The 25,476-nt window shown below is 46.0% G+C and overlaps 1 protein-coding gene across 1 annotated transcript in view; it reads left to right on the top strand.

Annotated features, from left to right (window-relative positions):
* Window positions 1-25,476, top strand: part of WNK2 (WNK lysine deficient protein kinase 2) — a 136,052-nt gene that overhangs the window by 24,192 nt on the left and 86,384 nt on the right. The window contains 2 exon segments of the mRNA XM_054076422.1: window positions 21,309-21,481; window positions 22,434-22,654. Coding sequence (XP_053932397.1) covers window positions 21,309-21,481; window positions 22,434-22,654 — 394 coding nt within the window.

Below are 25,476 nucleotides of genomic sequence, written 5' to 3'. Positions count from 1 at the left end.
TAAGAGAAGCAGTGACTTGCTTGGGTGCAGGGCCTGCAGTTGTGGGCGGTGTCTTCTAGAAGGAAGAATGTGTCATGTAGGGCCACCAGAGTGATTAAGTGAATGGAGGAGCTTGTTTATGAAGTAAGGCCGGACTTCAGTTTACTTAGCCTGGCATACCAAAAAGGGATCACAGAATCACACAATGCTTTTGTGTTGGAAAGGACCATGAAGGTCATCCGGTCCACCCTGCTTGCAGTGAGCAGGGATGTCTTCAACCACGTGAGGTTGCTCAGAGCCCCATCTGGTATGGGGTTGGATAGAATAGCACTGTAGGAAGGCAAAGAGGAAAAACTCACTCGATGGAAAAGTCACGAAAAGTCACGAAGGCTAAAGGATGAAATTGGCTCAGGAAGTGTTGTATCTCAACTGGCCATGAGTAAACTAAACAAAGAGGAGGGGTAGGGGTTTAGCAGGGATTTGCTTTAGGAGTGGTATGACAAGAATTCTTATTGTTTTAAGATGAAGGTTGCTGAGCTTATGAACAAGATTATCTGGCATGTCCTGCAGTTGACCTAGGAGGTTTCCACAAGAAGAAACTCTCCATGCTAAGAGCTTGAGCTCTTGCTTGTTTTTCAAAACCTGACTCAAGCTCTTAGCAGGAAGAGCCTTATTGTCAGCATTTTCTGGTTTCATCCAACACCTGCAATGTACAAGCACAGAGTGGGAACTTCAGAGAGGAACATTAGAAAAATCACCTGTAATTTGGAAATCTCTTTTCCTTAAGTGCTCATATTGCTTCTAAGTTTCTGTTCATTTGTTTTTAAAGTTCTGTTGTGTTATGAAGTTTGGTCAGGTTTGCAACTGCACAGATCGTTGGGGTTTGAGCTTACCTGTAAAAATAAAGTTTTGTGTTTTCCAGCTAGTGCTGAAAAAAAAACCAGACTGGAAGGAAAGGCTCTCATGTTCCTGAGCCATGAGGCCTCTCGGGTTATGCATTTACACTTTGGTTTGTAGATTTCACTTTGTTGTAGTTACAGCCCTGGCTGGGGACTGAGTCAGAAAGCTGTCCCAAGTGTCTGATTGCAGTGGAGCCTTGAACTTGAACAGAGATAAATTGATGTAACCTGTGGTTGCTTATTCAGCACAGAACATAGAAACTGTTTCTAAGCAAAATGCTGTTCTGTCTGACTTTCTCAGTGCACAGATTTTGGTGCTTCAGCAGCTGAGACACTGAAGCCTCAGAGCAGAGGTGCCAGCAAGAGGAGAGGGCAGCATCCTGGTGTGGCCCTGGCTCTTCGTGTGTTGCTCCCGTGAGACTTACCTTGCGGCCCAAAGTATTGAGGTCAGACGTGGACTAATGTCATTGTCCTTACTTTATTGAGCTTCATCTTTGTGGTTTTGGGAGTGGAGGTGGTAGAGAGTTCCTTGTAGATGTTGACATTTCCTGCTGTCTTTCTAGTTTTGTTCTAAATAGCCTACTTGTGACCTTATCACTGTCTACAACTACCTGAAAAGTGGTTCTGGTGAGGTGGGTGTTGGTCTCTTCTCCCAAGTAACAAATGACAGGATGAGAGGAAATGGCCTCAAGTTGTGCCAGGGAAGGTTTGGAATGGATATTAGGAAAAAATTCTTTACTGACAATGTGGTGAAGCCCTGGCAGAGACTGCCCAGGGCAGTGGTGGGGTCACCATCCTTGGAGGGGTTTGGTAAATGTGTGGCCGTGGCACGTGGGGACATGGTGGAGTTGGACTGACAGTTGAACTGAATGATCTTAGAGGTCTTTTCCAACCTTAACGTTCCATGTTTCTGTAATTCTAGATGTCTCGCTAGATTCTGCTCAGCATTATCTGAAAATGTAGAGCTGGTGTCTGTACCCTTGGAACATACGGGGTGGGTTTTGGTTGCAGTAGAGGAAAACACAACACAAATCTCAAAAGCATTACTGTGTAATTTTTGGCTGAGGCTAAAACACTGAGGTTAATGCTTAATTTCCACAAAGCTTCATCTCTTGAGAGTAGGTCTTCTGTTACTGGCTGGATGCATATTTAGTGAAGCAACCAAGTGAACAGACTGCAAGAAATCATTGGTTATTAACTTAACATTAGTTACAAGAAACAGGAGTAATCACAAAAGAAAACTAATCTGATTCGTTATAGTGGTACATCAGGTCTGAATTGTTTACTGAAGTATCTTTATATTGAAGTTTCTTTTTGTGAAATAATAACACTTTATTGGACAGATTATTGCCATTTTTACTAGACGTTAACACGCATTGTTCCAGTAAGGACATAAAATCAGTGTGAATCTGCCCTTCTCCCTTCCTGCCTTTCTGTGAAAGTTATTGGATTGCTTTTCTTTCTTCTGAAGCCTCGAAGCAGTGCAAGAATTGAGTGGAAGTGGTGTTCCTTTTGTGGCAAAGGGTTATGTTTGTGAGCCATCTCATCAATCACACCTGCTTTCCTTTGGATGTTTGCAAGAACATCTGTTTAGGAAAATACCACCAATCCCTCTGGGACAGTTTTCCATATGCTCCTGTTTCAGGATAAAATAAAACCAATGGACCTTAACAGTGTTTTTCAAGGACCAAAAATGGGTCCTTGTGCTTCTGTTAACAGAACGTGAACAGTATCATTTAATAGCAGCATGAATCGCTTCCACTAGTGCTCTTCTGGAGAGGAATGCAGCATCTACGTGACTTGAACAGTTCTTCCGCACTCGAAGGCAGATGATGTTGAATGAGTTAGATAAGCCTTGAGTGTCCAATACAGTGGTGACTGGCATATTAACAGGGTAATGATTTATAGAGTTGAGAGCCAGGAGGTATGGGAACCACCAGAAGGAAGAAAGTAGATATCCTGTATGCTTTCCTGCAAGGTGAATAGAGCTGTCGAGTGCCCAGTTTTCATACAATCATGGAATGATTTGGGTTGGAAGGGACCTCAAAGCCCATCCAGTTCCAGCCCCCTGCCATGGGCATGGACAATTTCAGTGGATTAGGCTTCTCAGAACTTCATCCAGCTTGGCCTTGAACACCTCCAGGGATGGGTATCTCCCCTATCTGAGCCTGTCAGTTTTTGTCTGGTGGATGTCAAAGGATCTGAGGCGAGTGGCTGATCTGTGTCCAGACTAGTTCTCAACTGGGTCTGTGTTCATCAGGCTTTACGTGTGCAGTGAATCCTGTGTGTTTGGGTGCAGGCTTGCAGGGAGGGCTCTGGACAGCTGCACTGTGTCGATGTGGATAGTCCTGTATGGAAATCCTGCAGGGAAGAGCAGCCTAAGTGAGTTCAGACTGGCTCTCATTCCTCCCTGCATCTGCCTCATCCTGCAAAATTGTGACCTGGCAAAATTAGCAACTGCAAGACACTTTGTGGTCCTTGCGTGGCTGAGAAATGAACACTAATGCACTGCATGGTGTTTAAAATAGAGTTTTCATTTGGAAATTAATATTAAGGCTCAAGAATCCCTTGCAGTGTTCATGAAAGTGGAGCCCATCGGTAGAAAGTGGTGTGCGCGCACGTTGGGATAAAGAGCTGCCAAGGTGCACAGTGTTTGTTGTTATTTTTAATTGGTTTTGTTTGATTGTTATTTTGGGGAAGGGCTCTTAATTGGGGAATGCAGGGATAGGAGAAGGGGGAACAATTTCCAGCTGCAAGAGGGAAGATTGAGATGAGATCTTAGGAAAAAATGTTCTGCTGTGAGGGTGGTGAGGCCCTGGCCCAGGTTTCCCAGAGCAGTGGTGGCTGCCCCATCCCTGGAGGGGTTCAAGGCCAGGTTGGATGGTGCTTGGAGCCCCTGATCCAGTGGGAGGTGTCCCTGCCCATGGCAGAGGATTGGAACTGGGTTGGCTTTGAGGTCCCATCCAACCCAAACCATTCCATGATTCCATAATTCTATGGTGCTATGAACTTCTCAAGAATTTTCTGGACTGTTTTGGTCTCTCTAATCCTAGCTTACACATTAATGTGAGGGGGAAGTAAATGCACACTATGCAGTTTCTCACTGCAGCTGCATGAGCTGAAACTGCTGGGATTTTGTGTACGGGCCATTGCAAATGAGTGCATGGTCTTGGATTTTAACGTGCCAATGAGTTTTAAAGACAGCCCTGCCCTCTTATATAAGCTTTTAAGGTATTTTCATGCCCTATTTGTGCTATTTAACATGGTATCTTACCTGAATTTTCTCTGCAATTATACAAAAAAAGGATATGATAGCAGAGAAGGAATTGGGAGGAACTGGGTAAGAATTGTTCTAGAATCATAGAATCATCTGATTGGAAAAAATCTTTGAGATCATTGAATCCATCCATGCATGTCCACTACTAAACAATCCCATAGCATCTCATCTGCTCATCTTTTAAATCCCTCCAGGGAAGGAGACTCCAGCACTCTCCTGGGCATCCATTCCAGTGCCTGAGAACCCTTTCTGTGAAGACATTTTTGCTGATATCCAGGATAAACCTGCCCTGGCACAACTTGAGGCCATTTCCTCTTGTCCTATCTCTTGTTACTTGAGAGAAGAGATCAGCATCCACCTCACCACAGCCTCATATCCAGGAGCAGCAGAGAGTGATGAGGTCTCCCCTCAGCCTCCTCTTCTCCAGATTAAACAGCCCCAGGTCCCTCAGCTGCTCCCACAACCCCTGGGCTCCAGACCTTTCCTCAGCTCTGTTCCCCGTCTCCAGATGTGCTCCAGCCCTTCAGTGTCCTTCTTGTACTGAGGGTCCCAAAACTGAACCCAGTATTTGAGGGGCAACTTCACCACCGCCAAGTCCAGGGGGACAATCCCTTCCCTGCTCCTGCTGGGCATCATGGCTGATCCAAGCCAGGATGCTCTTGGCCTTCTTGCCCACCTGGGCCACTGCTGGCTATTGTTCAGCTGCTGTCGACCAGCACCCCCAGGTCCTTTTCCACTGGGCAGCTTTCCAGCTGCTGTTCACCAAGCCTGCAGCATTGCATGGGGTTGTTGTGACCCAAGAGCAGGACCTGACACTTGTCCTTGTTGAATCTTATAGAATTGGTCTCGTCCCATGGATCCAGCCTCCCCAGATTCCTCTGCAAGCCTTCCTGCCCTTGTGTGTATCAACAGCTCCCGCCCGGCTTAGTGTCATCTGCAAGCGCACTGAGGGCACACTCAATCTCTTCATCCAGATCATGGATAAACAATATTGAGCAGAACCAACCCTGGCACTGAGCTCTGGGCACAGCACTCTGTGTCCGGCCTCCAACTGCACTTAACTCCATTCACCACCTCTTGGGGCCGGCCATCCAGCCAGTTTTTCACCCAGCAGAGGACACACCTGTTCAGGCCAATGGCAGCCAGTTCCTCTAGGGGAGTGCTGTGAGAAACAGTGGCAAAGGTTTTACTGAAGTCCAAGTAGACAACATCCACAGCCTTTTTCTTGTCCGTTAGGTGAGTAACCTTGTCATAGAAGGAGATCAGGTTAGTCAGGCAGGACCTGTCTTTTCTAAACCCGTGTTGACTGGGCTTGTGATACCTGGCTAAACCCTGCATTCTTTTTTTTCCAGTCTGCTCCACAGACATCTGCGCTTTCATTTTTCTGTGTGAGTACCATTTTCCTCATGACTGAACAATACCTTGCTGACTGACGAACCCCTTCTGTGTACTCACCTGTCACTTGTCCTGGGGACTGTGGGAAACACGGTTACAGGATTTGCATTCTTTACAGTGAGCATCCGTCACTGCTGGTGATTAAAAACTGCCTTACTTGAACTGCTGGTTCTCCATCACTAGTAATTAAGCTGTTGTTCAGACCAGACAAAAGCTTTCATGCTGGGCGAGCCACAGGGATTTCGGAGAGACCAGCATTTGCAGTCTTAAAAGGGCATATTGATTGGCCTTTATTAATAGGAAAATCTCTAAGGAGAGATGAAATACTTGACTTTAGGAAAGTCTAAAGAATAATTGTAAAGCTTTTTAGAATCATACGAAAACTAGGCAGAGTTCCGTGGGCATTTCTCCTAACTTCTAGTGAAGTTTTTCACAATGCCACATTTTGTGTTTCACAGCATCATGGAATGGTTTGGGTTGGAAGAGAACTCAAAGCCCATCCAGTTTCAACCCCTGCCATGGGCAGGGACACCTCCCACTGGATCAGGGGCTCCAAGCCCCATCCAACCTGGCCTTGAACCCCTCCAGGGATGGGGCAGCCACGGCTTCTCTGGGCAGCCTGGGCCAGGGCCTCCCCACCATCACAGGAAAACATTTCTCCCTAAGATCTCATCTCAATCTCTCCTCTTTCAGCTGAAAACCGTTCCCCTGTCCCTGCACTCCCTGATCCAGAGCCCCTCCCCAGCTTTCCTGGAGCCCCTTTCAGTACTGGAAGCTGCTCTCAGAGCCTTCTGTTCTCCAGGCTGAACAACCCTGGCTCTCTCAGCCCGTCCTTGTAGCAGAGGTGCTCCAGCCCTCAGATCATCTCTGTGGACTCCTCTGGACGCTCTCCAACAGATCTGTGTCCTTCCTGTGCTGAGGACTCCAGAACTGATGTTTTTGTCTATGCGGTTAACTGTTACTAAGCATAGATCCATCTTTGGAAGAAGAAAACCCATATTTTTTTTTTTTTAACTCCTTAATGGAATTGTTTTGCATTAATATTATTCATCTGTTGAATAAGAACTGCTTCGTTTGATATGTATTGACTCAAATGGATCTTCAGTCCTAAGTTGTGCAGGTCTTGCACATTTGCTTTTAGAAACGACTCAACACCCAAGCGGTCAAATTTGGTGGTGTCACTCAAATTAATTTGATATTTATGTGCAATATTGTTTTTTTTTTTTCTATAGTTGTTCCTTTCAAAGAGTTTTTAATCTTTTTATTTACGGAAGTTAATGGAGGAGGGCAAACACTCCCGGAGGTGTTCAACACTGTTCAAACACTGGAGGTGTTCAAGGCCAGGTTAGATGGGACTTTGAGCACCCTGATGCCGTGGGAGGTGTCCCTGCCCATGGCAAGGGGGTGGAACTGGATGGGCTCTGAGGTCCCTTCCACCCCGAACCATTCTGTGATACTTTTCTGTGAATGGGTTGTTCAGTTCTGTAATACCTTGCAGGTGGGCTTAAAGTCAAACACTAGCCAACCTGAAAAGAGCTTTTATTTGCTTTGCGTAAGTACATATCATTACAGAGTGGACAAGATCGACAAGAACAGTGTCATCTTCATATACCTCCTGTATAAGGGAGTTCATGGAGTAAAGCCGGCTTTGCCATTCCTGCTGTGTTTGCAGAGCTTCTTGGGGAGAGGGGGAGAACAGCAAGAGGAAGGTTTTGTCTGTTTTTCTAACTAATACTGGGTTCTACGAATGTAGGAAACAATACGTGATTAAACATACAACAAGCCTTTTCTGGCAAATAACTTCTCTGACAACAGTATTTTCTCCTTGCACTACTCAATGAAATCTGAATTTAAGCCCAAACTGCCAGGCCATTCTTTTCTATAACCTAATTTTCCTATTCTTGAAGTCTTTCACAATATTATATATAGTGTTCTGTCCTCAGAGTTTTCTGATTGATATTGCTTTCTGTAGAGTGTCTGAATGTCTGATGCTGTTTGTTGAATATAATATATGGATTTTGCCTTGCTTCATGTTTTAAAAATCCATATTTCTGTAGGCTCAAGGTTTTAGCTTATTACAGCTCTGATCAAAGGGTCTGAACACACTGACTTCTGAGGAATGTGTCTCTTCCCACTGGTTGGGAATCTACCGGTGCAAGATACGGTTAAAGGAATGAGTTTTATTTTGGTTGGGTTTCTTTTTGCTTACCCAGTTTGCAAGTTCTTGCCATGGTGGCTGCAGAAACTGAGCATCACTAAGCATCGCTCACGTTTGTTTAGATTTGGTGCTGCTGACTTCATGTTTTCATAGGCCCCGTCTGGCCAAGATTTGAACTATCTTATTTGCATTTGATCACTAGCATTTGAATTAGTATTCTGGGACCTTAGCCAAGAGCACGTTGCTTGGAAGTATGACTATAATATAACTGTGCCATGAACTGCAGTCACAAAGTGCCACTGTGATTATCTATTCAAATCTCCTACGTATCTTGACTCTTATGAGCTTCTAGGATGAATCTCAGATAATGACAGCCCTGTCTGTCCATGCGGAGTTGGGGCAGAGGCTGGAGAGCAGCCTTGGGAAAGGGTCTGAGGGTTCTGGTCAAGGGCAATTTGACCGTGACCCAGCAGAGCCCTGACAGCCAAAAGGGCAACCGTGTCCTGGGGCGCACCAGCACAGCATCGCCGGCCGGGCGAGGGAGGGGATTGTCCACATTGGGGTGGCTCCACCTTGAGCACTGGGGACAGGTTTGAGTGCCACAAGATAAAAAGCATCTGAAGCTACTGGAGAGCATCCAGAGGAGGGCATGGAGTTCTGAGGGGTTTAGAGAGGAGGAGTGTGAAGAGGGGCTGAAGTCACTGGGTCTGTTCAGCCTGGAAGAGACTGAGGGGAGACCTCATCACACTCTGCAGCTTCCTCACAAGGGGAGGAGGAGGAGCAGGCACTGACCTCTTCTCTCTGAACACAAGGGAATGGCAGGAAGATGCTGGGGAAGGATTAGGTTGGACATTAGGGAAAGGTTCTTCTCCCAGAGGGTGGTGGAGCACTGGAACGACTCCCAGGGAAGCAGTCACAGCACCAAGCATGACAATATTGCAGAAGCCTTTGGCCAATGTCCTCAGCCCCATAGTTGGGGTTGTCCTGTGCAGGGACAGGAGTTGGACTTGATGATCCTTGTGGGTGCTTTCTAACTCAGGATATTCTATGATTCCATGATATCCTTTCCTTTCTCCCAGATAAATTGTGCTGGCTGAACTCCTTAATCATGGCCAGCATGGCCCAGCTCTCTAGTGATTCGCATGGCTCATTCTCAAAGCTAGAGCCATGCTAAGGGGCACATGGGAATGTGTGCTCTGCACCAGGAGATGATTTTTGCAGCAGGAGAATAAAGCACGCTGTTCTTGCCTGGCGCTGCCGCTGGCTGCTGCCCGTTGGGCTGTGCTTGGCTGCGTTGGCCTCTCGAGGTCTCATTCAGGATCGCTGCTCACATGGCTGCTCGCCAGCCCCTGCGCTGGCTGCGCTGGCCTGGGCCGAGTTATACAACCTCTTGCATCCTGCTTACACAAGCGTTTCGGTCTGTTTGTGAGCTGTCATCTTTATGCTTCAACAGTCTCCTAATCCTTTTCCAAGTGTAGTATTTTTTAGTAACGATGCACTTTTTTTCACTGTTCTTTATAAAAATACAAATCACTTCATTAGAGCAAAACCTCAGCCCTGCCGAACCTCTTGAAAATCACCAAGGACATGTGTTTCATGTGGTTTTTTATGTGTAACAGTTTGTGACTGATTCCTTACCTAATTTTTAATAATTTTTTGTAAATAGATATTTTCTGTTTCGTTCTTGTTCTTTCTGAACTGAAGCATTGCAGATATCTGAGGTTATTATGTCAATGCTGTTATCTTTATCAACCCAAACATATAATCTCATCGACCAGTGCCAAGAGCTGTTTCTCATAAACCCATGTTGATGTTACCCTTTCATGCTTTGCTCTTCAAGGGATGGGAAGTTAAGTTTCGAGCCGTTATTGTGTTTTAGCTGACAAGCTCGTGTTATTCTTCTTGGGAAGGGCTATAGAATGTCAGGCTTTGTAGGAGGGAGGAGAAAGAACAAAAAAAAAAGGAAATATTTGGTTATAAATGTGATGATTTCAGCTTAATTCTTAACCCTTCTGGGAGACTTTGATGAATGTATCTTGGCCAGGAGTGTGGTGTTTGCCTTTGAGTGGTTTCTAACATGTTGTCAAGAGGTGTTAGGAATGCACGACAACTGACAGCTCCTTTTAGTGTTTAAAAGGTTCCCAAGTAAGACATTTCCAAACTCCTGAAAAAATCCTACAAAAGCATTCATGGGCAGGAATGCCCCCATCTGTGAAGTGTCTTTGTGGTGGTGAAAGGTCTCTGTCCCTACTTTCCAAGTCTCTGAGTTATTGCAGGAGAAAAGATGGCTGATTGGCTTTTTCCTTTGTCTTTGCACTGTATCCTTCGCACATATCTTTTCTTTTGAATCTTATTTTCTTATTTCTTTACGAGAAGACTGAGGAGATCTTATTGTGGACTTTGAGAGCTTAAAGGGGGCTTATAAGAAGATCATAGAATCATAGAATAGTTAGGGTTAGAAGGGACCTTAAAGATCATCTTGTTCCAACCTCTCTGCCATGGGCAGGGACATCCCACTGGATCAGGCTGCCCAAGGCCCGTCCAATCTGGCCTTGAACACCTCCAGGGATGGGGCAGCCACAACTTCCCTGGGCAACCTGTACCTGTGTCTCACCACTCTCATAGTGAAGAAGTTCTTCCTAATGTCCAGTCTAAATCTGCCCCTCTCCAGTCTGTACCCATTGAGGTTTCCAGAAGTGGACACAATACTCCAAATGAGGTCTCACAAGAGAGGAATAGGGGGGCAGAATCCCCTCCCTCGCCCTGCTGGCCACGCTGCTTTTGATGCAGCCCAGGACACGGTTGGCCTTCTGGGCTGCAAGTGCACATTGCCGGCTCATGTCGAGCTTCTCATTGACCAGCATCCCCAAGTCCTTCTCTGCAGGGCTGCTCTCAATCACACCATCTCCCGTTGTGCACTGAAATCAGGGATTGCCCTGACCCAGGTGCAGGACCTTACACTTGGCCTTGTTGAACCTCATGAGGTGCTCACAGCCCCACTTCTGCAGCTTGTCCAGGTCCCTCTGGATGACATCCTGTCCTTCCAGTGTGGCAGCTACACCACTCAGCTTAGTGTCATCTGCAAACTTGCTGAGGGTGCACTGAATCTTGCTGTCAGTATCATTAATAAAGATATTAGACAGTACTGGTCCCTGTACGGACCCCTGAGAGATGCCACTTGTCATGAATCTCCATCTGGACTTTGAGCCATTGACCACTACTCTCAGAATACAACCATCCAACCAGACTACATCTTAGGAAAAATGTTTTTTTTGCTGTGAGGGTGGTGAGGCCCTGGCCCAGGTTGCCCAGAGCAATAGTGATTGTCCCATCCCTGGAGGTGTTCAGGGCCAGGTTGGGTGGGGCTTGGAGCAACTGGATCCAGTGGCTGGTGTCCCTGCCCATGGCAGGGAGCTGGAACTGGATGGGCTTTGAGGTCCCTTCCAACTCAAACCATTCCATGATTCTGTGATTCTATGAAAATGCTTTTTACAGATAGCACAAAGTGTTTAATAGACTTTAATTCCAGAAGATACCAAGATGCCAATTTGTCATGACATCTATAATGGATTTTCTGGTGTTTGGGGTTTTTTAATCCCTATGTGAGCAGAGGCAGTTTGGTGTTACAGGTTTTGTGCAACTTTTTTTGTGCACATCTATTTCACTGTTTCCTTTGAAAAAGTCAATTTGTGAGGCAAGCTTGAACTGTTTCTGGCATTTCTTCTAAAATTACAAGCTTATGTGGAACCTGTGAAGTACTGGTAATTAAGAGAGTTAATGGGGTGCTACCTGCAATTAATTCAATTGCTTGTGACAAGAACTTTTCTGGTTTAACTCCTAGAGTACCATAGTGCAGTTGTGCTGGGAGGTTTTAGTCTCTACGCATGCTGTTGGGTTTTTTGGATGTTTTTATAGCTCTTGTGTTGCGGTTTGTGTTTTAAGATGTTGATTCTCCTTCCTCCTGCACCTTGTAGGATGAGTTATTTGAGCTCTGACGTAGAGTAGAAGAAGTGAATCTCATCGTTCCTCTGCCATAAGACTTTGACATGTCCCTTAGGCAATTTAGAAACTGGCAAGCTGTACTTGTGGCCAGCATAGAAGCAAGCTCAGCCTTTTCTACAGTGCCAGATCTAGCAGTAAAGATCTGAATTCAGCTTCTAATTTTCTATAGATTTCTAGCACTGACTCAGGGAAATAGAATCACAGAATGATGGAGTGGTAGAGACCTCAAAGCCCATCCAGTTCCAACCCCCTGCCATGGGCAGAGACATCTCCCACTGGATCAGGTTGCTTGAAGCCTCATCCAGCCCGGCCTTGAACACCTTCTGGGACTAGGGGGCCACCACTGCTCTGGGCAATCTGGGCCACGGTCATGGGGAAACATTTCTTCCTCACATCTCATTTCAATCTCTCCTCTTTCCACCTAAAACCGTTCCCCCTCGTCCTGTCCCTATGCTCTCTGATCCAAAGCCCCTCCCCAGCTTTCCTGGAGCCCCTTTCAGTACTGGAAGCTGCTTTGAGGTCTCCCCGGAGCCTTCTCTTCTCCAGCTGAACAACCCCAACTCCCTCAGCCCGTCCTCGTAGGGAAGGAAGTAAATAAATCCCTCCCAGCCTGGAGACCTGCTGGTGGCTGTAGCTCCTGTTCATTGAATTGTGAGCATCCGTGGGGGCAAGAGCTGCTTTTTATGCCCTTGGCAAATGAATTACTGCTGGGAAACCCTGCTGTGCTTCGCTAATACAGCTAACAAATAGCAGACTGTAACTTCACCGAGGTGACTTAGTGAAGAAAAATGTTGGCTGAATGCTAATATGTAATGAAGCTGTAATTTTTCTCCAGGTTTGCAAGTTGTCTGATGGCATCTGCTGTCTGTTCACAGAAGAGGGATTTTCTACTTTAGGATTGCTTTAAATGATATGTGCTTATAATTGAATGTATGGGATGTGGGAATAAAATGTCCTGAACACTATTAAAAATTTACAGCATAGGTGTAATAATAAGAAAGGCACAGAGCTGGTGCATGAGAGCAGGTAGGTCAGTAGTGTCTGGTGCTCTTCCCAGTCCCGGCTGCTGCCTGTCTGATCCTGCATTTGCTCCCAGTTATGTCTTTGGGAGAAACTCTAGATTGCTCTGATCGTGGATCAGACAAGTCTTAGTGTGAAATGCAAAAGGTGATCACACTGAATGAGTGATGTTTTCATTTTAAATACAATGTTAGATACATTTTAAAAATACATTTTAAAAAATATGTTATTGGTATAAAAATAAATAGATACCGATATGTTATTGGTATAAAAATATGTTAGAAACCTTTGTTTCTAAAGGTCTTTGAAGTTTGAAAATTTGAAAGCATTTGCAAAATTGTGACATTTTCCTGAAGTGGTGGTGCTGAGAGTACAGATTTGAATTAATTGTCACATGCAGGTACCAACTAACATGTCCTGAGTTCACTGTCAGAGCAAAGCAAGTTCTTGGCTTACATTGCAGGCTCCCCAGGCTGGCTGCTGGCTGTTCCCACCAAGCTGGGGATCTTGCTGTCGAACTCGTGACCGTAGGGAGACCAGAATGGCACTTGTGTTCATAAATCCACAATAAAACAGCAGACAGCTACATAGGAGAAACATGTCAATGGATCCCACTGCTGATTTCGTATCTCAAGGCAATTTCTGGTGAGAAGAGTAGCTGTGCTATGTGGACAAATATATGGATTTGGCACACAGATGTGAAACTGTAATGAACAGATGTTCATTCTGCTGACTTAGATATTTGATTTCTGTTCCTGTGTCAGAAGGGCCTTTTTGGTTTCCTTTCCTTCATCACTAATGTGGGGTGAGATGCATGGCAGAGGTGAGCCCTTCCCTCGTTTGCCAACCCTCTGCTCCTGTTTGCCTGTCTTCACCAGACAGGCTTTAATCTGTTGCTAAAGGAGGACTTCATCCTGTTAGGCAAAATTGAACAGCCATCAGTAAACATGGCAATCTTGTTTAAGCATTTAAGAAACCACAAACCATGCAATATTTACAGGCTGGCTGGACACGGGAGCAGAAATCCTTAAGGCAAGAAGCCTAGGTAAGATCATAGACTCATAGAATGTCCTGAGCTAGAAAGGACCCACAAGGATCATCGAGTCCATCTCCTGTCCCTGCACAGGACAACCCAAACATTCACACCGTGGGGTTGAGGGCATTGGCCAAAGGCTTCTGGAATATTGTCAGGCTTGGTGCTGTGACTGCTTCCCTGGGAGCTGTTCCAGCGCTCCACCACCCTGTGGGGGAAGAACCTTTTCCTAATGCCAAACCTAACCCTTCCCTGGCATCTTCCTGCCATTCCATTGGTTCCAGAGAGAAGAGCTCAGCACCTGCTCCTCCTCCATTCCTTGTGAGGAAGCTGCACACAGTGAGGTCTCCCCTCAGTCTCCTCGAGGCTGAACAGATGCAGGGACTTCAACCACTTATCACACTCTTCCCCTCCAAATCCTTCACCAACTCCATGCCCTCCTCTGGACGCTCTCCAGTAGCTTCAGATCCTTTTTATCCTGCGTCACTCAAAGCTGCCCCCAGTGCTGAAGGTGGGGCCGCCCCAGTGTGGAGCAGAGCAGGACGATCTCCTCCCTCACCGGGCCGATGATGCAGCACTGGATGCACTCCAGGACACGGTTGCCCTCTTGGCTGCCAGGGCACAGGAATGAAGCTGTCCCTGGACAAAGGTGTGGGCAAGAGAGGAGAGGGCTTAGAGGTGTCCTTGGTGAGGCTGTAGCACCAAATGGACAGCTGGAACCTGTCAGAGCTGGGGAAACAAAGAAGTAAATCTCTTCCAGCCTGGAGACTCATTTGAATATAGAGTCGTTTGGTTGGGAAAGACCTTTGAGATCATCAAGTCCAACTCTACCTATTCATGACTAAACCATATCCTTGAGCACCTCATCTACCTGTCTTTTTAATCCCTCCAGGGGTGGTGACTCAACCACCTCCCTGGACAGCTGTTCCAGTGCTTGAGAACCCTTTCAGTGAAGAAATTTTTCCTGATATCTAATCTGCCCTGGCGCAACCTAAGCCATAAATAGTGAAGGATCTTTCCAGAGTGAGATAGGAGAACTGTGGCTGAGTGGCTGGAATCAGCAGCACTGTGGCCTGGCTCACTCACTAGCAAGTGTTAGTTTATTGGCAAGTCACTGCCACTCAGAGATGTTTTGAAGTAGTTGAGTTTTTATTTATTTTATTTTGATGTTACTTCAAAATTTACGGCTTTAAAAGGAGGAACTTCAAAAACAAAGTGAAACTGAAGTGTCAGAATTTCTAGTTTGGTCACAGCTGTGCTTCAAACCCTACTCTTAGGTGGTTATAGGCATTGTTCAATAAAAAGAATAAATGTTTTGCCATCTTATTTTATTTCTTTCATTCATTCCCCTTTCCTCCTTCATGGTGGAGGTAGGTGAGGAGAGGATTGTGTTGTGTGGGTGAGGATGTAGTTTATTCCCAAATCTGTTAGCCACTCACAAGTAAGGAGGCCAGAAACTTGACTTCACTTGTTAATCTTTCTTAGAGATGTTCTAAAGGCCCAGGTGAAAGGCAGTCTTCTGCTTGTATAAATTCACAGCCTTAGTCAGAGCCCATATGTTACAACCTGGAGGAAATGACGCTTGGAGATGACTAACAGAACATGTTCCTGCTGTTAATTTGGGTATCATTCCAGAAATCTAATTCGTGAGCTTTTTCTTAACACATTTACTTACTAATTCCAGGCTTTGCTGTTGTTCCCAACTAAGGAACTTAATGAAGGGATAAATTTTGCATAAAAGAAGAGAGGTGTTTGTTGGCCCTGTCTGTGACGAGTAGGGAGAAGAAGCGAGCATAGGTGTGTTAGATTAGCAGAAATATGATTTGTAGGTAGGAAATTCACTTTAACGTAGCTTCCTACGTTATCCAGGACCGCGGCTATAAAGTCTTAATTGGGAATTATTTCTTCCTTTCAAAAAGAAGTGAATAGCTTTCAGTGGTTTGATGCTTAAAACTGACCATGGAATTATAATCTGATTTGCAACAGGAAAGCTAGTGAAATGAATGAAGAAAAGGTAGTTTACAGTTTATAACCTCTTTTTACCACTTAGAATCATCATAGAATAATGGCATAGTTTGGGGTGGAAGGGAATTCAAAGCCCATCCATTCCCATCCCCTGCCATGGGCAGGGACACCTCCCACTGGATCAGGGGCTCCAAGCCCCATCCAACCTGGCCTGGAACCCCTCCAGGGATGGGACAGCCATGACCTCTCTGGGCAACCTGGGCCAGGGCCTCCTCACCCTCAAAACATTTCTTCCTCAGATCTCATCTCAATCTCCCCTCTTTCATCTTAAACGGTTCCCCCTTGTTCTCTCCGTGCACTCCCTGGTCCAGAGTCCCTCCCCAGCCTTCCTGGAGCCCCTTTCAGTGCTGGAAGCTGCTCTAAGGTCTCCTTGCAGACTTCTCTTCTCCAGGCTGAACAACCCCAGCTCTTTCAGCTTGTTAAAAATCTAAAGCTCTGTGGAAATTCAATGTTCCTGTGTCCGCTCCTTTGCTGCTCTTATTCCACTGTCCTAAAGCCTTTCAGGCTGACTATTCTTCACAGTTTATTAAGACAAAGGAGCAAGTTAGATTTATAAATTCTTTCTTAGTAGTAACACCACATCTGAGCAGCTGTCTCACTTCTTGCTTCATTCTGTTTATCTTCGGTTCTTCTGGAAAAGCTGAACCAGATCAGCAGGATTGTGGTAGACATTTGAAGGTTGAGGTTTATTTTAGAAACCTTGGTGCTAAGTAGTAAGATTGAGAAACTTCCAATTATTTGAAATGGAATTACACCATTGCCTCACAAGCCAAGAAGGAGCCAAGAAGTCCGAATACCTTAAAAGGAGATGAAGCGTGTAGATATCTGCAAACTAATGATGATATCTCTCAGACACTAAGAAGAACTTTTGCCAGGTTTCAAATCTTGAGGCGACTTGGAATAGGAGTAATGCCGTAAGTGCAGTGGAGCACACGAAGCAATGTGCTTGTTTGTCAACTCGATGTGATCATAGAATCCTAGAATAGTTAGGATTGGAAGGGACCTTAAAGATCATGTAGTTCCAATGCCCCTGCCATGGGCAGGGACAACCTCCCACTGGATCAGGCTGACCAAGGCCCCATCCAGCCTGGCCTTGAACACTTCTAGGGATGGGGCAGCCACAACTTCCCTGGGAAACCTGTTCCAGTGTCTCACCACTCTCATGGTGAAGAAGTTCTTCCTAATGTCCAGTCTAAATCTGCTCCTCTCCGGTTTATACCTGTTCCCCCTTGTCCTATCACTACGCCTTTATTAATAGCCCCTCTCCAGCTTTCCTGTAGCCCCTTCAGGTACTGGAAGGTCGCTATAAGATCTCCTCTGAGCCTTCTTTTCTCCAGGCTGAACAACCCCAACTGTCTCAGTCTGTCCTCGTATGGGAGGTTCTCACAGCCCCACTTCTCCAGTCTGTCCAGGTCCCTCTGAATGACATCCCATCCTTCCGGTGTGGCAACTGCACCACTCAGCTTAGTGTCATCTGCAAACTTGCTGAGGGTGCACTGAATCTGCTGTCAATATCATTGATAAAGATATTAAACAGCACTGGTCCCAGTATGGACACCTGAGGGACACCACCCGTCACGCATCTCCATCTGGACTTTGAGCCATTGACCACCACTGTTTGAATATGACCATCTAACCAGTTTCTTATTCACCATACTGTCCACCCATCAAATCCATGATGCTACTGTGAGTTGGCGTTGTTCAGCCTGGAGAAAAGAAGGCTGCAGGGAGACTTTAGAGCAGCTTCCAGTACTGAAAGGGGCTCCAGGAAAGCTGGGGAGGGGCTCTGGATCAGGAAGTGCAGGGACAGGATGAGGGGGAACAGTTCTAAGGTGCAAGAGGGGAGATTTAAATGAGATCTTAGGAAGAAATGTTTTGCTGTGAGGGTGGGGAGGCCCTGGCCCAGGTTGCCCAGAGCAGTGGTGGCTGCCCCATCCCTGGAGGGGTTCCAGGCCAGGTTGGATGGAGCTTTGAGCACCTTGATCCAGTGGGAGGTGTCCCTGCCCATGGCAGGGGGTGGAACTGGATGGGCTTTGAGGTCCCTTCTAACTCCAAGAACTCCATGATTCTATGTAACTCGTCATCCCTGAGCCTCCTTCTTGATTTGTTTGATTTAAACAGCGTGATGGTTGATGACTCCTCGGATAAATCTCGAAACTCACTGTATTCCCCCCCCCCAATTTTGATAAATCAGAGTTATACGAAGTGATACCTTCAATCCTTTTAAATGGATTAGCTTTCTTTGGCATGACCTTTCCAAAGGATCCTGTTCTCCATCTTAAAATCTGATGTCCTAAGGTTGTTTCAGGCTTACCCTTACTTTCAAGATATGGACATTTTGCCCTGTGTGGATTATATGACAGGGAGTAAGTGTCTGTGACCCCAGTAAAGCTTTTTGGGGAGTTGGAATAAACACTGAATGAGTAATGCTATTAAATGGGTGGTTTTGCTGCTTCAGAGTTGAAAACAATTCAACTGTTAAGCCTTTTCTGAAACAGCTCATGCTTTGGCCAACAACTCATGCTTTGGCCAACAACTCATGCTTTGGCCAACAACTCATCTGTCAGGTTCTGCCTGGAGGGATTTAGAAAAGCTTATTTGGGCCATTGCAGCACTGGAGACCCCTCCCATGGTGGGGAACAGGGTGTGTAAGAGTGTCTGCTCTGCCCAAAGCCTCACCTGTGTGTCTTCCCTGCCCTCACCTCTCCTCTCCAGTGGTAGTGCCGGAGCCAGGCTTTCTTCTGAGAAAGATGATCAGTGATTGTTCTGATTAAAAAAACCGAGATTCTTTCCACTGTAGTTATATATAAAAATACTTCTCTTCCAGAATCACTTTTTTTGCAGTTGCCCAGCTTACTGTCTTAGTACTTTGATTTCAGACAGCAAGCCAGATGGTCATAGGACAATGACACTGGCAAAAAGCAAACAGAGCTGGGGAAGGGTCTGGAGCCCAGGGGTTCTGAGGGCCCTGGGGCTGTTTAGTCTGGAGAAGAGAAGGCTGAGGGGAGACCTTATCACTCTTTACAGCTGTCTAGAAGGAGGTTGTGGTGAGGTGGGTGCTGTGCTCTTCTCCCAAGTAACAAGTGATGGGACAACAGGAAATGGCCTCACGTTGCACCAGCAGAGGTTTAGATTGGATGTTAGGAAACATTTCTTTCCTGAGAGAGTGGTGAAGCCCTGGCAGAGGCTGCCCAGGGCGATGATGGAATCTCCATCACTGGAGGGGTTTGACAAGCATATAGATGTGGCACTTTGGGGCATGGTTTAGTAGGCAGGGTGGTGTTGGGCTGATGGTTGGACTGGATGAGCTTAGAGGTGTTTTCCAACCTCAATGATTCTAAGACTCTATGATCTGGTTCTCATAGGATGTGGAATGTACAGAACACGATTGTCTGCACTGTCTGAAGGATATTTAGAAAACTTTCTCTCAAAGTAGCAGTGGTCAGAAATCTGGAAATGAGAGTCAAGGGTTAGGTATTACTTTTTTTTTTAATTAGAGGTTTTATAAAAACTGCTGGATCTGCTTTCCCACCTTTTCCTCTCTCCGTTAGCTCACGCTCTGCTCTTCCTGTCTCACACAAGGATTTGCTCCTTTTCTTCCTTAATAGCAGTGTGTCTGATTTATTCTACAGGGTTTAAATTAAGAGGAAACTCAGCAGTAGAGGAAGAAGTGATGGATTGGAAAGCAATTCTCAGGCTCTTCTGTCCTGCCTCATTAGACAGTCTGCTTGTGTTTTTTCTTTTGTTTCTCTCTTTTTTTTTTTTTAACTTACAAAGCCTGCAGTTGCTACAGAGCTGCAGAAGCGCTGCCTTGCTTGCGGCTCTTGGTGTGCTGCTGGGCACCGGTGCTGCCGGCTGCCCCTGGGCGTCCGGGCATAGGTCCCCGCAGGGCTCCTTGCTGTGCTGTTGCTCAGGGCAACTCTAGTGCTGATGCTGCTCTGTAAAGAAAACAGAACCTTCTCAGCAGCAGCGGTGTATGATGGAAATGCTCCCCCCACACACACCGCTGGGGAAGCGGGATTTCTGTCTTCCAGGAATCGTCATTGTTTCTACCCAGGTTTTCATCTCGTGAAATCTCTGCCTATAGCTGACTGGTTTGTAGCCACAGAAATTCTCATTCCCATAGCGAGGTCTTTGCGATCGCGGGTGAGGATAGGCTGTTAAAATGGCAATGGCCTGATCCCTCTGCATCGTGGTTACAGTGAAGCTGGGTGCCAATGTAATTCACTGAGTGTATGCTTTTATAAACATGCCCAAGTTAACTGAGGAAAGGAAAATGGCTGAGGTTAAAATATTAGCTAATTAGTTTTAGTGATTTGTGAGCCTTTGTTTCTATATCTAAGAACAGTTACACAATTTTGCCTCTTAAAGAAGGAAAGATCTTTGTTTCTAGGTCTATGGAAGGGGGTGCTCCCAGCCCAGCGACAAACCAAACAGCGATGGTGTGGTCTTTGGGGGAAACTCCCAGTTTGCTCTTTTATACCACCTAAAGAGGATAGAGTGTGTATCTGAGGTGCTTGTGGTAGGAGACTCCATGGAGTTTAGGAGGTTCAGGCAGCCCTGTTGGCTTCTGCTGACCTGTGGGAAGGAGGAGATGGGCTCCAGGTACTTTTCGCAGCGTCACTTTCCAGCCTTGAGGCTTCTAAATTTCTCTAGGAAACCAGTGCAGCAGAAAATGACGTTCCTCACATTTTTGATCTAAAAGAATAAGTATTTCCATGTGGCCAATGTGCAGCCTGCAGTAAAGGCTGAAAAACAGCTTACTTGGTCAACTGTAAAGAAAAATCTGTAAAATTAAGCAGAACAGCAAGCAAGGTGGGTGATGCCCTGGCCCAGGTTGCCCAGAGCAGTGGGTGCTGCCCCATCCCTGGAGGAGTTCCAGGCCAGGTTGGATGGGGCTTGGAGCAACCTGATCCAGTGGGAGGTGTCCCTGCCCATGGCAGCGGGTGGAACTGGATGGGCTTTAGGGTCCCTTCCAACACAAACCATTCCATGATTCTGTAATTCTGTGAAAAAATCATGGGTTTTTTTGAGGTGCTATTGGTTTAATTTTAATAGGAAGAGCATTGTTCTGGGGGAACCTCAGCTGGTGGTCACTGCCATAATGTCACAGGAGCAGTCATGGAAGACAGTGAGCAGTCACAACTGTAGGACGTTCTTACCTGGAAATGAAATCCCATGTGTGTTAAAGAACGATCCTCACAGAACCAAACCAAGAAGGACGTAGCTGAGTGGTGATCCATCAGGCCCTGGCTGCGTTTATGTTGTCTAATATATTAGTGCTGTCACATAGCATAGTGTAGCACAGGCAGCTCTCTGTTTGGGGGCCACTTTGTCTTCTTGACACTGGATTTAAGGGGAGTGCTCCACTTCATCCACGCTGCTCATCTCTTACATGAAAGATTTTTATAATTGGTAGAAGTGCAAAACAAATCTGGAATACTGAACACCCTGACAATGCAGTGGCTTTATTTTACTTTTGTCCGTTTACTACTAATAATGTCTGGGTTTGGATTACAGGACAGAAAACTCACAAAAGTGGAGAGACAGAGATTTAAGGAGGAAGCAGAAATGTTAAAAGGTCTACAGCATCCGAACATTGTGAGATTTTATGACTTCTGGGAGTCCTGTGTGAAAGGCAAGAGGTGCATCGTGCTGGTTACGGAATTGATGACCTCTGGAACACTGAAGACGTAAGTATTGCGCTCCTGGCGAGGAGGCTAAGAATAGCAGCGGGAATTTTTAGAAAAATCCTACTTTCCTGTTCTGAAAAAAGGCGCCTCCAGATAAAAGAAAAAAAATGGAGCTGTTCTCTGGTGCCTGTCATTTGTCCCTGCGCTGCAACTGTGTTGATGTGACAGGAAGGATTTTGGCCTCCCATCTCTCTTTCCCTGCCCTCCTGTTTCAGTGATGCAGCCAGAAGCTGTTCACTGGTGTTTCATCTGCTGTCTATGAAGTTTTCATTTGTCAAGGTGTGTCTTTGGGTCTGCTTTTGTGCTAATATTTGCATGTGTTGTTAGGAAATTCAGACAGAATAGCACTTCAATTTATTTTTGAAGCGGAAGGTGCTCTAGGTTATCTGCTAAACAATATTAATTAATAGCTTTTAGTACTGCCGGTCTTGTTAAGGTTGATATAAAGCAGTTGGCATGAATTCTGGAACAGATTTTCGGCCCCAATGGGAGCAGTACTCCTCGCTGCAGTATATATTCAGCATGCTGCTCTGCCAGTGCATTAGCGGGTTTTACATCTTCCCCTAAACAGCCCCTCCCAAGCAGTGCTTTAGGTCAACGGCTGCTGCATGGTACAGAGGTCAAAGCCTTGTGATTAAAATTAAACTTCTTACTATCTGAATATATGAAACACATTCTAAAGCTGTCCTCTGCATGAAGTGAATTGCCAGACTATTAGACTGGCAAATATTTGGTTATATTTGTACCAAAAATGCTTATTATCTTCCTCCCTAAAAATGAATGCTCTAATCCCTCCTTTGAAAAGATCTTCTCCTTTCAATTTTGTGATATTTCTGAGCTGTTATTATGGCATCTAATAAAGCGCTTTTATCCAGAATGGAGTTTCAGCTGCTAAAGCCTCTAGAATCTCCAATAACTTCATTTTCTTTATCTATGTGTGTTTATGCTGTAGATATCTGAAGAGGTTTAAAGTGATGAAACCAAAAGTCCTGCGTAGTTGGTGCCGGCAAATCCTGAAGGGTCTCCTCTTCTTGCATACAAGAACTCCACCAATAATTCACAGAGACTTAAAATGTGACAATATTTTTATTACTGGACCAACTGGATCTGTGAAAATTGGAGACTTGGGTCTGGCAACCCTCAAGAGAGCTTCGTTTGCCAAAAGCGTGATAGGTAATTGTCACGTTCTCCTTGGCTTCCTTCTGTTGGGATGGTGCTTGACTACTTGTCTTTTTAATATCTTTCTCTCACATGTTGCATTACTGGGGTTTTTTTGCTTGTAGGTTGGTAATAGAGATTAAAATGGTTTTGTGACCACCACCTTTATACCATTATACCAAAGAGTTGTGGCGAATGGAGTTAAATCCCGTTGGAGCTGGTCAGAATTGGCGTTCCCTAGGGCTCCGTATTGGATCCAGTTCTGTTCAATGATCTGGATGAAGGGATTGAGTGTACGGTCAGTCGGTTTACAGATGACACTAAGCTGGGTGGAAGTGTAGATCTGCTTGAGGGCTGGAAGGCCCTACAGAGGGATCTGTACAGGCTGAATTAATTGGCTGAGACCAATGCTGTGAGATTCAACAAGGCCAAGTGCTGAGTCCTGCACCTGGGTCACAACAACCCCATGCAGCACTACAGGCTCTGGGAAGAGTGGGTGGAAAGCTGCCTGGTGGAAAAGTCCCTGGGGGTTTGGTCGACAGCAGCTGAACATGATCCAGCAGTGGCCAAGAAGGTCAACAGCATCCTGGCTTCAATCAGCCATGGTGTGGGCAGCAGGAGCAGAGCAAGGACCATCCCCCAAGGACCAGCAGGAACAGGGAAGGGATTGTCCCCCTGCACTCAGTGCTGGTGAGGCTGCACCTGGAATCCTGGGTTTGGTTTTGGGCCCCGCACTCCAAGAAAGACATTGAGGAGCAGAAGTGTGTCCAGAGAAGGGGAGCGGGGCTGGGGAAGGGTCTGGAGCTCAGGGGTTCTGGGAGCAGCTGAGGGCCCTGGGGCTGTTTATCCTGGAGAAGAGGAGGCTGAGGGGAGACCTCATGGCTCTCTGCAGCTCCTGGAAAGGAGGTTGTGGTGAGGTGGGTGCTGGGCTCTGCTCCCAAGTAACAAGTGATAGGATGAGAGGAAATGGCCTCGAGTTGCACCAGGGGTGGTTCAGACTAGGTATTCGGAAAAATTTTTTCATGGAAAGGGTTCTCAGGCACTGGCAGAGGCTGCCCAGGAAGGTGTTGGAGTCTGCATCCCTCGAGGGTTTTAAAAGATGTGTAGATGAGAAGCTCAGGGATCTGATTTAGTACTGGACAAGCATGGTTGGACTCAATCTCAAAGGTCTTGTCCAACCAAACAATTCCATGATTCTATGATTCCATTAAAATCTAATCAGTAGGAAATGGTATCATGACTATCTCTTCCCTTTTCTGCTGTATCACAATGGTAAAGCCCTTTTTTTGTTTGTGTTTTTTTTTATTTTTTGATTGGACTTTTGGTTGATATCTACAAATTGTTTTGGTTCTTTTTTTTCTGATTGGACTTCTGGTTGTTATCTACAAATCCTTCTCTCTCCTTCGAAAGAAACAGCAAAGGTTCTCAGCAGCCTGTGTGTATCATCTTCCTGTGCATAGGCTCAGTGCCTGCGGCAGCAAGGGAAGAAAAGCGGGAGAGAAGAAAGAGGAAGGATGCCCTGCTCTCTCCTTAACAAGGGAATACTGCAAAAGCCTGGCAAAGCCCTCAGGAAGTCTTGTGCTTCCAGTGATGCTGGCATAGGGATGCTCACTGTTGCTGAAGGCAGAGGCAGTAGTGCTCTGCAGAGCTGAGCTGCTCTCCCCTCAGCGAGGTCGTAGGGGATCTGCTCTGGCTGGAACAGCTTATCCCCATTTACTGGGGCATCAGCAGAACAGGCTGCTTCTGCAGGCGACCGCAGAGCTCGGTCCTGCCTCAGTGCCATCCTGGCAGAGTCCCACGGGAATAACATCTGCAATTTATTAAAAATCAGTAGGTAGGAAATGAAATTTCCACTAGGATCTGCAATAGCCAATACCCTTAGGGGGTGCCCACGGAAGGAGTGCCAGATCTTGGCTTTACTGGAGCTGGGAGGTTGTTTTCTGAATGCTTCTCAGAAAATGCCTCTTTGTTTCCATGCAAAAGATAAATTTAAGATTTTCTGTGTCAATGTAATGTTTTCCTGAATTCTTAAGCAGTTTGTGTGTTTTACCCAGGCTTCCATAGCAAATCTCCCTTATTCAGTTCTGTGGGTGATGGTTCCCGGAAGCTGAAGGTGGGGGAAGTTATTGAGCGCGTAGTAGTATTTCGGCTTACAATAAATGGAAATTAGATTCTAGGTAATTATAATTAGCAAACTGATTGTGACAACCACTGTTCCCTTACTATATATGAAAATAGCATCCTGTCTTTCAAGCAGTAGTTGCTTAGATCACTATTTTAGCATCTCAAGTATTCAGATATTACAATTCTTTACTATTACTGAATTATTATTCAATTAATACTCACCTGGAAGCCTGTTTTCAGTTCTGGAGTCCTCAGCACAGGAAGGACATGGATCTGTTGGAGTGAATCTGGAGGAGGCCATAAAGATGATCCAAGGGCTGGAGAACCTCCTTCCAAGGACAGGCTGAGAGAGCTGGAGTTGTTCACCCTGGGGAAGAGAAGGCTCTGGGGAGACTTTAGAGCAGCTTCCAGGGCTGAAAGGGGCTCCAGGAAAGCTGGGGAGGGACTGTGGATCAGGGAGTGCAGGGACAGGATGAGAGGGAACAGTTTTCAGCTGAAAGTAGGGAGATTGAGATGAGATTTTAGGAAGAAATGTTTTCCTGTGAGAGTGCGGAGCCCCTGCCCCAGGTTGCCCAGAGCAGTGGTGGCTGCCCCATCCCTGGAGGTGTTCAAGGCCAGGTTGAATGGGGCTTGGAGCCCCTGATCCAGTGGGAGGTGTCCCTGCCCACGGCAGGGGTTTGGAACTGGATTGGAACTTTGATGTCCCTTCTAAC

Source organism: Cuculus canorus, chromosome 11 (assembly GCF_017976375.1).
Source record: "Cuculus canorus isolate bCucCan1 chromosome 11, bCucCan1.pri, whole genome shotgun sequence".
NCBI classification, from domain to species: domain Eukaryota; kingdom Metazoa; phylum Chordata; class Aves; order Cuculiformes; family Cuculidae; genus Cuculus; species Cuculus canorus.
Note: the sequence above shows the minus strand (reverse complement) of the source record. Positions and strands in the feature narration are given on the sequence as shown.